At 34.5% G+C, this 16,345-nt stretch overlaps 2 protein-coding genes across 3 annotated transcripts in view; one reads left to right on the forward strand and one right to left on the reverse strand.

The window, feature by feature from the left end:
* Window positions 1-49: 49 nt before the first annotated feature.
* Window positions 50-16,345, forward strand: part of LOC113045412 (primary amine oxidase, liver isozyme-like) — a 28,322-nt gene continuing 12,026 nt past the window's right edge. The window contains exon 1 of one of the 2 annotated variants that reach the window (XM_026205806.1): window positions 50-1,385. In XM_026205806.1, the coding sequence (XP_026061591.1) occupies window positions 484-1,385 (902 nt within the window). In that variant the 5' untranslated portion in view covers window positions 50-483. The remainder of the gene's footprint in view (window positions 1,386-16,345) is intronic. The other variant, XM_026205802.1, reaches the window with a different exon arrangement.
* On the reverse strand, window positions 4,677-12,364 carry LOC113045405 (uncharacterized). Its single transcript, XM_026205793.1, has 9 exons — window positions 9,553-12,364; window positions 9,337-9,471; window positions 9,049-9,183; window positions 8,894-8,962; window positions 8,432-8,523; window positions 8,073-8,199; window positions 6,865-6,985; window positions 6,562-6,635; window positions 4,677-5,515 (listed from the first exon to the last, which is right to left on the reverse strand). Exons 1-9 carry the CDS (start codon window positions 11,194-11,196, stop codon window positions 5,405-5,407), a joined length of 2,508 nt encoding a protein of 835 aa, XP_026061578.1. The 5' UTR covers window positions 11,197-12,364; the 3' UTR covers window positions 4,677-5,404.

Below are 16,345 nucleotides of genomic sequence, written 5' to 3' on the forward strand. Positions count from 1 at the left end.
GAGGTGGGAAAATTTTTTTTTTTTTCCAAGTAAATTCCACGGCAGTAAATTCTATCACCAGCAGGGGTCACCAATTCCATTGGCTTTCCTAGCCTAATTATTCTGGTGGCACACGATTGTGTTTTTGATTAACACATTTATGATGTGAATTTAATATTTGTGCTTTGCATTGATATTTTTTGTGCTTTATTCTGGAACATTTTAGAAAATAGAGAACTGCATTCATAACAACAAATAAAAAGCAGAGAACATGACAATATTGCAATAAAAAGAAATAGTCTTTGTAGCATTGGCTGCCAAGACCAACTGGGAGGATAGCATTGAAGCACAGGGGTCGTGTCCGAACTTTAGGGGAACAGCCCAGGTGGGTGTGGTTATTACATTTACTAACAGCATATTGAAGTAGGATTATCTGACATCTATTCTGCACTCACGCTCGAGACCGAGCTTTCAGGCTACAAGAGAGGCGTAGTCTATACAATAATGAATTCTCTGTTGAAATACTTATTGATACTCCTGGGACTTGTCTCAATAATCATCAACATCGTGTTGATATGCTTAAATTCAAATAGGCTTCCAAAATGTATGTCCCAGCCGCAAGAGTATCTACAATTCAGGCACTCAGATAAAAGTCTGGTTTTTGCGGACCTCACAGCAGAGGAGTACAAGTCTGTTCGCGACTACATGTGGGCCCAAGAAGACTTAAATATCTCCCATTCTTTCATAGCAAAGCCCTCGGAGAATTTCATCTTTTTAATTGACCTCTCGCTGCCGAAAAAGGCAGGTGTGCTGCGCTACTTGGACTCCAGCGGACCGAAGCCCCCGCGCGAAGCGAGCGTCCTCGTGTTCTGTGGCGAGCGCGGTTACCTGAAGGAGTACGTGGTGGGACCGTTATCTGGTCGACTGCAGCATCGCGATGTTACTCAGGAGAAGTACAATACTTCGGAGTTACCCTTCACAGCCCGCACGGTTACAATCGGAGAGTATGTGCAGCTCTTCACGCTCCTTAATCACGTTTTCCAAAAACTTGAAAAACCTCTGACGGAAAGTTTTGGTTATATCCCAAAAGAAAGGGAGCTGCTGACGTTTGAAAGTATGCCGAGAGGCACCAGAAGTGGAGACCGCAAGACATGGATCTCTTTTTTCCGCGATTTCAGTGGCATGTACATCCATCCCGTGGGCTTCGAGATGCTGATCAATCACGAAAGCAGCAACTCGTCGAACTGGACGGTTGACAAGTTGTTGTACAACGGCCAATACTTTGACACCGTTGATGAATTTGTGGCGATTTACAAAGCGGGTCGTTTAAAAAAGATAGTCTATAAAGAAATCCCAAATTACGCTTCGCTGAAGCCAAGGAAAAAGCCTTCTGGTTTAGGACCACAGACTGGCATAAAGTTGGCTTGACGTTGGACGTTGGATATTCGCAAATCTAGGGACCGTCTCTAAAGTTACACGAGAAACTACTATACACTTCTCTAACGTCAATAGCATGCAAGGAGAATGACTAACAGTCACGAAAACAACTTTTAACTGTTCATCCAGGTGTCAACTATAATGCACACCTTTTATATTTTTTGATAATTATTAAAATAAACTGTAAATCATGTGGAAAACAATTGCTACTTTTCATTACCGAATGGACTTAAATACAAATTGAAAGCTCAATAACATTTGAACAGAATGACTCACATTCATAAAACATACTGTAAAGTGTTCATCTAGGTGTCAGCTATAATGCACACCTTTTATATTTTTCATAATTATTCAAATAGACTGTAAATCATGTGTAAAATATTGCTACTTTTCATTACCGAATGGGCTTAAATACAAATTTAAAGCTCAATAAAAATTGAACAGGATGACTCACTTTCATAAAACATACTGTAAAGTGTTCATCTAGGTGTCAGCTATAATGCACACCTTTTATATTTTTCATAATTATTCAAATAGACTGTAAATCATTTGTAAAATATTGTTATTTTTCATTACCGAATGGGCTCAAATGTAAAATATGCCATAACTTGAAGCTCAATAGAATTTGAACAGAATGACTCACTTTCATAAAACATACTGTAAACTGTTCAACTAGGTGTCAACTATAATCCACACCATTCAGATTTTTCATAATTATTCAAATAAACTGTTAATCATATGTAAAATATTGCTATTTTTCATTACCGAATGGGCTCAAATGTAAAATATGCCATAATTTAAAGCTCAATAGAATTTGAACAGAATGACTCATATTCATAAAACATACTGTAAGGTGTTCATTTAGGTGTCAACTATAAGCCACACCATTCAGATTTTTCATAATTATTCAAATAAACTTTAAATCATATGTAAAATATTGCTATTTTTCATTACCGAATGGGCTCAAATGTAAAATATGCCATAATTTGAAGCTCAATAGAATTTGAACAGAATGACTCACTTTCATAAAACATACTGTAAAGTGTTCATCTAGGTGTCAGCTATAATGCACACCTTTTATATTTTTCATAATTATTCAAATAGACTGTAAATCATGTGTAAAATATTGCTACTTTTCATTACCGAATGGGCTTAAATACAAATTTAAAGCTCAATAAAAATTGAACAGAATGACTCACATTCATAAAACATACTGTAAAGTGTTTATCTATGTGTCAGCTATAATGCACACCGTTTATATTTTTCATAATTATTCAAATAAACTGTAAATCATTTGTAAAATATTGTTATTTTTCATTACCGAATGGGCTCAAATGTAAAATATGCCATAACTTGAAGCTCAATAGAATTTGAACCGAATGACTCACATTCATAAAACATACTGTAAGGTGTTCATTTAGGTGTCAACTATAAGCCACACCATTCAGATTTTTCATAATTATTCAAATAAACTGTTAATCATATGTAAACAATTGCTATTTTTCATTACCGAATGGGCTCAAATGTAAAATATGCCATAATTTGAAGCTCAATAGAATTTGAACAGAATGACTCACATTCATAAAACATACTGTAAAGTGTTTATCTAGGTGTCAGCTATAATGCACACCTTTTATATTTTTCATAATTATTCAAATAGACTGTAAATCATTTGTAAAATATTGTTATTTTTCATTACCGAATGGGCTCAAATGTAAAATATGCCATAATTTAAAGCTCAATAGAATTTGAACAGAATGACTCACATTCATAAAACATACTGTAAGGTGTTCATTTAGGTGTCAACTATAAGCCACACCATTCAGATTTTTCATAATTATTCAAATAAACTGTTAATCATATGTAAAATATTGCTATTTTTCATTACCGAATGGGCTCAAATGTAAAATATGCCATAATTTGAACCTCAATAGAATTTGAACAGAATGACTCACATTCATAAAACATACTGTAAAGTGTTTATCTAGGTGTCAGCTATAATGCACACCTTTTATATTTTTCATAATTATTCAAATAGACTGTAAATTATGTGTAAAATATTGCTTCTTTTCATTACCGAATGGGCTTAAATACAAATTTAAAGCTCAATAAAAATTGAACAGAATGACTCACATTCATAAAACATACTGTAAAGTGTTTATCTAGGTGTCAGCTATAATGCACACCTTTTATATTTTTCATAATTATTCAAATAAACTTTAAATCATATGTCAAATATTGCTACTGTAACTTTCATTACCGAATGGGCTTAAATACAAATTTAAAGCTCAATAGAATTTGAACAGAATGACTCACATTCATAAAACATACTGTAAAGTGTTCATCTAGGTGTCAGCTATAATGCACACCTTTTATATTTTTCATAATTATTCAAATAGACTGTAAATCATGTGTAAAATATTGCTACTTTTCATTACCGAATGGGCTTAAATACAAATTTAAAGCTCAATAAAAATTGAACAGAATGACTCACATTCATAAAACATACTGTAAAGTGTTCATCTAGGTGTCAGCTATAATGCACACCTTTTATATTTTTCATAATTATTCAAATAGACTGTAAATCATGTGTAAAATATTGCTACTTTTCATTACCGAATGGGCTTAAATACAAATTTAAAGCTCAATAAAAATTGAACAGAATGACTCACTTTCATAAAACATACTGTAAAGTGTTCATCTAGGTGGCAGCTATAATGCACACCTTTTATATTTATCATAATTATTCAAATAGACTGTAAATCATGTGTAAAATATTGTTATTTTTCATTACCAAATGGGCTCAAATGTAAAATATGCCATAACTTGAAGCTCAATAGAATTTGAACAGAATGACTCACATTCATAAAACATACTGTAAAGTGTTCAACTAGGTGTCAGCTATAATCCACACCATTCAGATTTTTCATAATTATTCAAATAAACTGTTAATCATATGTAAAATATTGCTATTTTTCATTACCGAATGGGCTCAAATGTAAAATATGCCATAATTTAAAGCTCAATAGAATTTGAACAGAATGACTCACATTCATAAAACATACTGTAAGGTGTTCATTTAGGTGTCAACTATAAGCCACACCATTCAGATTTTTCATAATTATTCAAATAAACTTTAAATCATATGTAAAATATTGCTATTTTTCATTACCGAATGGGCTCAAATGTAAAATATGCCATAACTTGAAGCTCAATAGAATTTGAACAGAATGACTCACTTTCATAAAACATACTGTAAAGTGTTCATCTAGGTGTCAGCTATAATGCACACCTTTTATATTTTTCATAATTATTCAAATAAACTTTAAATCATATGTCAAATATTGCTACTGTAACTTTCATTACCGAATGGGCTTAAATACAAATTTAAAGCTCAATAGAATTTGAACAGAATGACTCACATTCATAAAACATACTGTAAAGTGTTCATCTAGGTGTCAGCTATAATGCACACCTTTTATATTTTTCATAATTATTCAACTAGACTGTAAATTGTGTGTAAAATATTGCTATTTTTCACTACTGAATGGACTTAAAGACAAATTTAAAGCTCAATAGAATTTGAAAAGGATGATTCACTTTCATAAAACATACTGTAAAGTGTTCATCTAGGTGTCTACTATAATGCACAACCAATTCAAATTTTTCACAAGTATTCAATTAGTTTTAAATCATGTGTAAAATATTGCTACTTTTCATTACCGAATAGGCTCAAACACAAATTGAAAACTCAATAGAATTTCAGCTGAAAATGTACAATTAATATATTTCAGATGTATTCTTTAAACAACAATGAAAGAAACATCAATGATGACAACAATGATACTTCCATCATTTTTATTGTTCAATTATTATCTTTTCAATATTTTCATATTTCCCAGGAACATCCCCAGTCCCTAGACTCCCACAAATACCTTAACTTTTACATAAAACAACTGTAATACATTATTTACACAGGATTTTTTAATTATTTGCATAGGCAGCACTTCCAATCACTCTTTCGAGCCCTGTTAAACTGGCCCTCTGTCATTTGAATGCATGTCACATGGAACCACCTCTTGCATTGATGACATTCGATCTGAAAAAAAAAAGAAAATAATAAAATATATAATCTTTTCAAATTGATTAGTAATATTATATATACACACACACACACACACACACACACACACATACTGTACATATACAGTATAAGCATTTATAAATTCACAGTAAAGCACAGCTTATGTATAAGCTTCAAATTAATTGCCATATCAAATAATACTTAAGGCAATAAGCCACAAGAAGCTTTGGTTTACTGTAAATTTATAACAGCTAAGGGCTGTGGTTAGGCACGATGTGAAGAGGAGTGACACACAGATGTAAACATAGGTGTATGTTTGGAGAATAATTTACAACAGCTTCAAAAGCGGCTCAAACTATCAGAATCAAGGACCGAAACTACCCATTTTATAAATTAATATATTAAATTAATTAAAAGCAAACAGTTATCTAAACGATGCAAACAACAAACAAAACAATAGAACATGGCATCAAATGAAAATTAAAAATGGCACAGAAAAAAACATTCCCTAAAGGTCAAAAAATTAATTTTATTTTTACTATTACTTTTTTATTATTATTTAAAAAAAATGGTACAATTGAGCATCTTAACAATGTAATATGATATTTATTTTAATTTTCCATTGTGAAAAATTCTGAAGGCCTACATGTATCTAGTTACAGAGTGAGGTTTCTGAAATTGCAATGAAACTATTTTTAAACCTTAAAACATGTCACAATATAGCAAGTTACAAATCAGTGAGACATTATTCCACTCAGTTTAAAGTTAAAACATTGTTTTTCAAGAACATTTTTTTTTTCAGAGTGTGACACCAAGGAAAGGCCTTCTTTGAATGTGCTGTGGAAGCGCTGCGCGTGACAGACAAATTGTCAAATTTAAAACGTAAAACAGTCAAAATGATAAGTTGTTTCTGAGATAACGTTAAGCAAAAAAAAATACACATAGAGCAGCTTTTACTACACTTTTCTTTCTCATGCTCTCACTCACTCACAGACACACACACACAGTTGTTAACAATGTAGTATGACCATATTAATTGTATAAGGAATGGTATTACCCACCCAAACCGTTTTTGCACCTCCACCAGGGGGTTTTGAGGCAGCACAAGCAGAACAGTAATGTCCTCTCTTGAATACTGAAAACATGGTTATATGTTAGCTGTGTTGGCGAATGGTACATAATGTAAATAACGCATAGTAGTCCATGACCCTATGTTTACTACTAAAAATTGTATTTCTCTTGTATTCCTCATGTAAAAAGGATATTGCGTGTTATAAAATGAATGGTTTTCTAGAAGTTTTTCAAATCTACACTTTACAGTATATGTTGTACTATAAATGACAGCTGTACAAGAAATATATTACCTGAGGCTTGCAGAATTTCCTCTGCCATTCTCAGTCGCACATCTTCCATATGCTGCTTGGATGTGTTTATCATCAAATGACAAGGGATGCGTGGGAAATCAGCTACAACTCCTTTAGCCATCTAGATAAGACAAGATAAGGTAATGTTTTTTTTTTTATTCATGGGAGATTTTTTTATTATAGTACCATGTCCAGGAAAGTCTCTCTCTCTCTCTCGCTCTCTCTCTTTGAGAGGTGCAGGTTGGGAGTGCGTATGCAGGAGAGTGGAAAGTGTTGGTAAAAGCGGGTGTAAAAAATTGAGCCTTTTTATCTTTCTTTACTTTTCTTTTTGTTCTTGGCCAACATAGCTGACACTGTTCAAGATATTCCACACTTGAACCCGGTGTTTGCGTTGAAGAGGTACTTGTAATAAACATCTCTATTGTCAATACTTACCTCCATGTCCAGCCTGTATCTGTTACAGAATTCGTACAGGTTCACGAATTAAAGGTGATTATTGTGTTTCAGAAAATGGAGCAGTTAATTAATCAACTATCTGAGTGGTTTATGGGTGAGAAATGTTTCTGCCCGTGACTCTGTTAGCGGCACCTGCAACAGAAATAACAATATAATAATAATAATAATTTTATTATGGCTCCAGGAGTAAATCATCAAAATGTTTTTTTTTTTTTCTTTAGTTGTGTTTCATGATTTAACATTTTGAAGTCAGGGCAAAGTATTCAAATTTTTGGATAAAATTTCTTTATAATGTCTTCATAGTTAGGGCAACTGAAGGGAAGTGATGCTCTGTCTCTACTTCCCAATGGGCAGATATGCCTCTCTTTGGGCTGTCAATATCTGCCTGTCTCTGTAGTCAGAGTTTGGTTGCTCATTCTGTACCTCGTAATTTGTCATCTTAATTTACAGTCTTTCACTTGTACTCCGATATTCTGCAGTTGTATCTCTATTTAGGGAAAATAACAATACTTGTGCTTTATAATGGCAGCAACTGGCTGTGGTAAATATGGAAAATGCACGGTCAAATTTCAAATGACTGTGGCAAAGTCCATTTCTATTTACTCACTGTAGATGCACATTGCCCATAATTCACAGTCTCTAAAGCCGCTGGGGTAGTGGTACCAGGGCTTGGGCCTGTCAATGCTGCTTGCAGCTATATTAAGAACTTATTTTTTCATATTGTATCCTACAACTTAATGAGGAAGACCCACCTGCATGACGATCACTCCACAGCTGTAACCATCTTGTTGAGTGGAATGGTCAATTTTTCCTCCTTGCCACTTAATGTCCACCCAGTCATTTTTAGAGAGGCAGTTTCTTCTCATTTTGAAGTACTCTCTAGGGCAGTGTAAAAGAAAAATAAACAATTGTAATTGATTATTATACCTTTAAAGTATACCTTTTAAATTGTTATTGTACAAATGATTATAGAATATTAAAATAATGTTTTAATTTTCTTTAAAAGGAAAAAATTTATTTTATAAATATAACATCTCTCACTGATAGGATAAGAGATGTCAAATCATAATAGCTGCTTTTAGTTACAGTATATAACAAGCAAAAATGTTACCGAAATCTGCAGGCGGCATGCATGGATTTGGCCTCTTCATTATGTCCCATAGGGTCTACCACAAACACCTGGCTGGATGCTGCATGGACATACTGTGCAAGGAGGAAAAAAATATCAAACCAAAAAGAAACTACAAAAGTTAGTAAAATACTTAAATTCAAATTGAATAATTAAATACTTAGAATTGAAGGTGAAAGTTAAAATTATGGAAGGATGGATTCATTCATTCATTTAACTACTCCAGACTCTTGTGTGTGATGTAGACAGTAAAAAGCATAATGTCTTGTGAGTGTTTGTTTATATTTGAATTTTGATGGGTGGCATTTAAATAGTCTTGTCTCATCTGAACATTGGTTCAGTGTGTGTTTGTTTTTATTTTTTTCCAAGCAAACTGAATTGTTATCTGTAGTGTATATAATGGTGCCTCATGTAGATAAATAAAAATGACTAAAATTAATTTACCAGAAATACCCAATGGTTCCCATCGACATTCAGGAAGCTAATCAGTCCATCATAGTCATCAAAGTTCACCTAAGATTTAAAAAAACAAAATAATTAAAACATAATAATTTTGTTTGTTTGTAGCTATATTTACTGAAGTAGAAGATCATCTGTACCTTTGAGAGGCTATTTCTCCGGACTTGATCTCTTTCACCATGAATTATAATTCCTGCTGTGTAGTGATCAAGTATGTACATTTTATTTCCCTGTTCGCTGTTGTTCACCAACACTTGAAAATAGCATTGGATTGTCTAAGAACAGAAGATCAAACATAAATCATAGTTCCCTCATCTAGTGTTTATTTTAATTTTATTCATTAATTTATCTTTACAGAACATTTTTTTAGTAGTCTTAAGACCAAAGCATTATACAAAGTATGTTTTTTTTACATTTTCATTTCTTACCTCCCCCACCAGCCATTTATGTGGCTGGAGTGTTTTCAGCTCTGAATGATGCAAGATATAAGACCTTTTTTTGTCATTTGACTGTGTTACAGCAATGACAATCTCACATGCTTTCTTGGACCACAGAGCTTGGATCTGCAAATAGATATTTAAATATAATATCAAAGGTAGTTTGAGTTAATGTAAACAATGACTTAATAGAGAATTGCAAAATACCTGGGCTGACATGTCCTCTGAATGATCCTCAGATGTTTGTTTTGTCCTGCGTTTTTTTGGTTGTGGCACAGCTTCTGGTGGATCAAAATACTTGGAACGATGTTTTGCAGGTCTTTCAGATCTTTTGGCCCATTGCTCCTCTTGCTGATCAATTGTCTTTTGCTTTGAAGGTGCATCTTGAGACAGGCTATCAATATTATACATCATCTGATGCTGTTTGTACCTTCCTTGCAGAGAGTTGTACATCTTTGAGATGAAATCTGCAGGCCGCAGGAACCTCTTTCTTTGTAGTATGTGATTCTTGACGATTGAGAACCACTGTTCTACATGGCAATTTGTTTCCCGTGTTTTTATTTCTTTAATACTCTCTTTAGAGTGTCTACTCAGGTCTGCAAGCAGTATGCCACTCCAAAGAGGGAAAATGCCCATGTATGTGCTCATGAGAACATTGATGATCCCTGGGCAGTAGAATTCATTTTTTTCCCCACTTCCTGGTTGTGTGCACTTGGTCTTCTCCAGAACACTATTGAATAACTGTGTGAAGGGAGATTTGCCACATATAGTCTTGATGTTGCTGCTGCTCTCCATATCTTCTACATATGGTGGAAGTGTCTCTTCCACATTAGTAGGGTGGGACTTAAGGATTTTTTGGTCCAGTGTGTTCTTTGCTGACATAACCGCATCAGAATTGTTTGCAGACATGAACAACATGGCCATATCCTGAAAGATGTTAAGTGCTTCATGTAGGGTGGTGCTGTTAAGAAGAAGGCCAAAACAGTAAGTTGCATATTCCTTTAGAGCATACTCGCTACTTTTCTTTGAAAATGCAGCCGTTACAGCCTTTATTATGTGGGCTGAACATAGATGGATAACTGTGAAATTTTCTGTATCTGCCTTTTTCACTTTTTGGCTGACAAGTATATGTGCTCTGTTTATGTAGGATGAGACACTTTCTTTATTGAAGGCCAGGAGGACACTACCAATGAGTGCCCAACTAAAATCGGTTTCAACATGGTGGACCTTTCGTGTTGTTATCCTGTTCAGTTGTCTCAGTGTTTCCATCTGCCAGAATGTGAGAGTTGGTATGGAGTGCTCATTTGATATGAACTCGGACAAAGGAAGGGGTGGTTTATCTTTTCCTTTTCCAGGGAGAACAAGGGCATAATAAAGGATTCTTTTGCTTTGGTTGGGGATACGTGACATGACACTGCCTGTAGCATCTAGATGTAATGTGACTGGGGGTGAGTTTTTCAAATGTTCTGCCAGTATTTGTAAACCACAATCTGTGTACAAGTGGACGCCAAATGGGTCCACTTGTAAGTGTTGAATATAGCCTGCCACTTGAGAGGCAGTACCACTGCACTCCTTCATGATCTTCTGGCAGAGCATCATCTCCATGATAACATCATCATGGAGTCTTGTGCTTTTCCTGACTTCACTTGATATAACTCTTAAGACATCCATTGTAAGGCATTTGGAAACGTTGCCTGCCAAAATCTCATCTGGTGGAGTGCTTTTTAAGGACTCATAGAAGTACTGGCTTACTCCATTTGCTATTGCTGCTGCAATTTTTCCTCTTTTGGTGAATTTGGCGTGTCTGAATTTAGATTCTTTATGCTTGTGGGTCACATCACCCAGTCGCATAACATGGATATCAATACTCTTCTGGAATGGTTTGGGTTTTGTGCGAATCGTAAATATATATTTTGCTGAGCAGTCATCAAAGGTACAGACACCGAGTGCCCTGAAATAAGGTGCCCTTTGTTTACGACTTTTCCTACATTTTACATGCTGATACTTAAATGAAAGCACACAGCAAGGATTCACTTTAGTGAATGCTTCATATAAGATGTCTGTCCATGGCTTTTTTAAGTGGGTTGAGCCTGCATGTGGCTTTATTTTTTTCCAGGTTCTTGTTTTTATGGTAACTTTAAATTTCTTTGGACATGGTCTTGTTTTCCTCCAGTTCCCAGTGGCTGTCTCATCATTATTCACAACTTCATCTGTGCTGTACCTGTTCCTGTCTGCAGCATCATCTTCCCTGTCACAAGAAAAATCCTCATCCCTCCACTCCTCTGTACCATTCTGCTCATTGTGTCTTGAACTTGTGTTATCATCCTGGTGTTCATCTGTGCTGTACCTGTTCCTGTCTGCAGCATCATTTTCCCCGTCACAAGAAAAATCCTCATCCCTCCACTCCTCTGTACCATTCTGCTCATTGTGTCCTGAACTTGTGTTATCATCCTGGTGTTCATCTGTGCTGTACCTGTTCCTGTCTGCAGCATCATTTTCCCCGTCACAAGAAAAATCCTCATCCCTCCACTCCTCTGTACCATTCTGCTCATTGTGTCTTGAACTTGTGTTATCATCCTGGTGTTCATCTGTGCTGTACCTGTTCCTGTCTGCAGCATCATTTTCCCCGTCACAAGAAAAATCCTCATCCCTCCACTCCTCTGTACCATTCTGCTCATTGTGTCCTGAACTTACATCGTCGTTGTTAGTATTCTCTTGTTCATCTTTATCACCAGTGCTGTTCCTGTCATCTTCCCTGGCACAAGAATTGATTTCATCCCCTCTTTCCTTAGCGTCACTGTGCCCTTCAGTCACCTCAATTATTTCCTCAGCTTTCTCAACATTTTCCCTATCTTTGAATGTAAAAAAAAGTTTGGGTTTGGGTCAATCATTAACACCATTTTCTAAACATGGTCTCAACAACAGCATGTTTTCTTTATAACAGTATGTTGATTAGTAGATGCTCAGCAGCAACGTGTAGCAGATCTAGTCCACTAGAACTAAGCATATTCAATGCCATGTTAATATATGCTGGTAAAGATTATTCAAAAAGTGTGTGTGTGTGTGTGTGCTCTTGTTTTTGTGACATATCAGGACACCACTTTGTATAATGACATGGGTATGACACAGGTATTACAAGGAGAGGGTGACTTATGAGGACATAACCCATGTCCCCATTTTTCAAAACGCTTATAAATCATACAGAATGAGTTTTTTTGAGAAAGTAACAATGCACTAAGTTTCCTGTGAGGGTTAGGGTTAGGGGTAGGGTTTGTGTAGGGCGATAGAATATACAGTTTCTACAGTATAAAAACCATTATACCTATGGGATGAACACACTTTACACAAAAACAAACATGTGTGTGTGTGTACACTGCAAAGATAGTATGTTCTGGGGATCAGGAGAACTATATTCAGTGTGTGTGTGTGTGTGTGAGAGAGAGAGAGTACGTGTTGTTACTGTATGTGTGTACTGTGTGTGCACATTGTGTACTGTGTATGCATGCATGTACTGTATAAGTGTATACTGTGTGTGTGTGCTATGTGTACGTGTGTGTACTGTATGTGTGAGTGTACTGTTATGTGCATTGGGTGCTGTATGTCTGTGTGCTGTGTACTGTTTGTGTACTTTGTGTGTGTATACACATTCGTGTACTGTATGTGTGTGTACTGTATATGTGTGTGTGTGTGTATATGTACTGTATATACTGTATATGTTTGTGTATGTGTATGCCTTGTACTGTGTGTGTGTGTGTGTGTGTGTACTGTATATACATATAGTGTGTTTGTCTAGTCAGAAGTAATAAATATTGACAACCTTGGTAAATAAGACCAAAGATGACTGTTAAAACCTAATTTATTTTACTTATTGTTTTGTTTGTTAGATTTTTTCATAATAGGAGATCCAACCATCTAGCAGTGAGGTTTTGAATAATATATATATATATATATATATATATATATATATATATATATATATATATTTTTTTTTTTTTTTTTTTGTCAAGAATCCATGATATCTATTTAAACACAATGTCCAGATACAGCTGTATATTTAATTGTACACACAACGCACTCTTTTTACAGTTTATTTTTACAGCCCTTTTTGCTCATGTTTAACAAGGGTGTATATATGTTTATATGTGTATATATAGTTCTTATCCTATCGTGTGCCTTTTATGGGGTTCTTCATTAATTTATCTTTGCAGAAGCCACTTTTTTTATTCAGTATGTACATTATTTTAGCTGAGTAAGCTGTAATAAATGCTCAACAATATATGCACATTCCATGATATATTAATATATGCGGGTTAAGATTATAGTAAAAGTTGTCAGGAGTTTTTAAACAGACTATACATAAATGTGTGTTTGTACATATACATGCATAATAACATGTATACAACATACTAGAAGGAATGCATTAAAAACTTAAATATTAAGTTACAATAAAGTAGCTTAGGCCAGGAGGCTTAGTTAATTGAGTGAAATGGCTAAGCCACTGGGGGGGAGGGGGGGGGGGAATAAGCTAAATACTGCTTATGCTAGCTTTAAAACTGAGAATTAAAAAAAAAAAAATAATAATAATAATATAAAATTAATACATATTTACCAGAAGGTCTGGCTGTTTGAAGCACCTGTCTTCGAACACCTCTCCTGTCCTCTGTCCAAACAGTTTGCAGCCACTTTGCAAATTTTACATTTGGCGGATAGGAGTTAAAAATGTGCACAGCTAGCGTCGACCAGTTTGCCTTTCCTTTTCCCACACCATGTGTAGCTAATGCATTAACTAGATTCTTTGTACCACCAACCTTTGCCCAAATGTCGTTTTCTTTTTTATATTTTCCTTTTCTAAACCTAGCCATGATGGCAAGTGCAGTCTGCTAACAGCATGCTCTGAATTGATTGTTGAGCACCTCCCCCCTTGATAGAAGCCGAGTCACATGACATCAGTTGTCATAATAACATGGGCCTCATTTTTAATGATAATTTAGCAAGCAGTTTAAAGTACTTATATCTTCCTTTCAAGTAAATTTAGTTTCCTTTCCTTTAGTTTTTTTTTTTTTTTTTACAAAAACTACATTATTTGAAAACATAAGCTACATCATATAGATCAGCAATTTAGCAAATGATTACATATGACTGCTTATTTTTATTATTATCAGACAAAGGTGCTATTGAGCATTAAATTATGGAGTATTTTACATTTGATTTACAGTTTATTTTAATAATTATGAAAATTAAAAAAGTTTTACATTATGTTTTATGAATGTGAGTCATTCTGTTCAAATGCTATTGAGCATTAAATATGTACTTAAGTCCATTCGGTAATGAAAAATGGCAATATTTTACAGATGATTTACAGTTTATTTGAATAATTATGAAAAATCTGAATGGTGTCCATTATAGTTGACACCTAGATGAACACTTTACAGTATGTTTTATGAATGTGAGTCATTCGGTTCAAATTCTATTGAGCTTTAAATTTGTATTTAAGGCCATTCTGTAATGAAAAATATCAATATTTTACATATGATTTAAAGTTTATTTGAATAATTATGAAAAATTTGAAAGGTGTGCATTGTAGGTGACACCAAGATGAACACTTTACAGTATGTTTTATAAAAGTGAGTCATTCTGTTCAAATTCTATTGAGCTTCAAATTATGGCATATTTTACATTTGATCCCATTCGGTAATGAAAAATAGCAATATTTTACATATGATTTAAGGTTTATTTGAATAATTATGAAAAATCTGAATGGTGTGCATTATAGTTTACACCTAGAGCAACACTTTACAGTATGTTTTATGAAAGTGAGTCATCCTGTTCAAATTATATTGAGCTTTAAATTTGTATTTAAGGCCATTCTGTAATGAAAAATAGCAATATTTTACATATGATTTACAGTTTATTTGAATAATTATGAAAAATATAAAAGGTGTGGATTATAGCTGACACCTAGATGAACACTTTACAGTATGTTTTATGAATGTGAGTCATTCTGTTCAATTTTTATTGAGCTTTAAATTTGTATTTAAGCCCATTCGGTAATGAAAATTAGCAATATTCTACACATGATTTACAGTCTATTTGAATAATTATGAAAAATATAAAAGGTGTGCATTATAGCTGACACCTAGATGAACACTTTACAGTATGTTTTATGAATGTGAGTCATTCTGTTCAATTTTTATTGAGCTTTAAATTTGTATTTAAGCCCATTCGCTAACGAAAAATAGCAATATTTTACATATGATTTAAAGTTTTTTTTATTTATGAAAAATCTGAATGGTGTGGCTTATAGTTGACACCTAAATGAACACCTTACAGTATGTTTTATGAATGTGAGTCATTCTGTTCAAATTCTATTGAGCTTCAAATTATGGCAAATTTTACATTTGAGCCCATTCGGTAATGAAAAATAGCAATATTTTACACATGATTTACAGTCTATTTGAATAATTATGAAAAATATAAAAGGTGTGCATTATAGCTGACACCTAGATGAACACTTTACAGTTGTTACGTAACACAGAGACAGGATGTAAACGCAAGGCGTGTTTATTAACAATAGCTCAAAAAGTCAGAAAGCACGAACAGTTCACAGGGTAACACAGGGGCGGACACAAGGCTGATGGCACGGAGACACAGGGACCTCGGTGGGCAACGGATGATGGTGCTTGCTGCAGTGATGATCCCTCGAATCCCGGTGAGTGTGCAGTCCTCGTGATGGTGAACGGTAATCCAGTGCTCAGTGAAGATCCAGGAACAACGACGACACAGGAAGACTCAGGCAGGAACTAGGGACACAGGAAGCAGGAACTAGGGACACAGGAAACAGGTACGGGAGCACACCGGGGAGAAACAATGATCTGACAAAGTGAAACACCAGTTACTGAACTTATATAGTAGACAAACAATTGAAACCAGCTGGCGCTGCTGATCATCGCTGATCAGTGACCACGCCCATAGACACACACCTAACAACACGTTAGACGAG

Source organism: Carassius auratus, chromosome 3, assembly GCF_003368295.1.
Source record: "Carassius auratus strain Wakin chromosome 3, ASM336829v1, whole genome shotgun sequence".
Classification (NCBI taxonomy): Eukaryota; Metazoa; Chordata; class Actinopteri; order Cypriniformes; family Cyprinidae; genus Carassius; species Carassius auratus.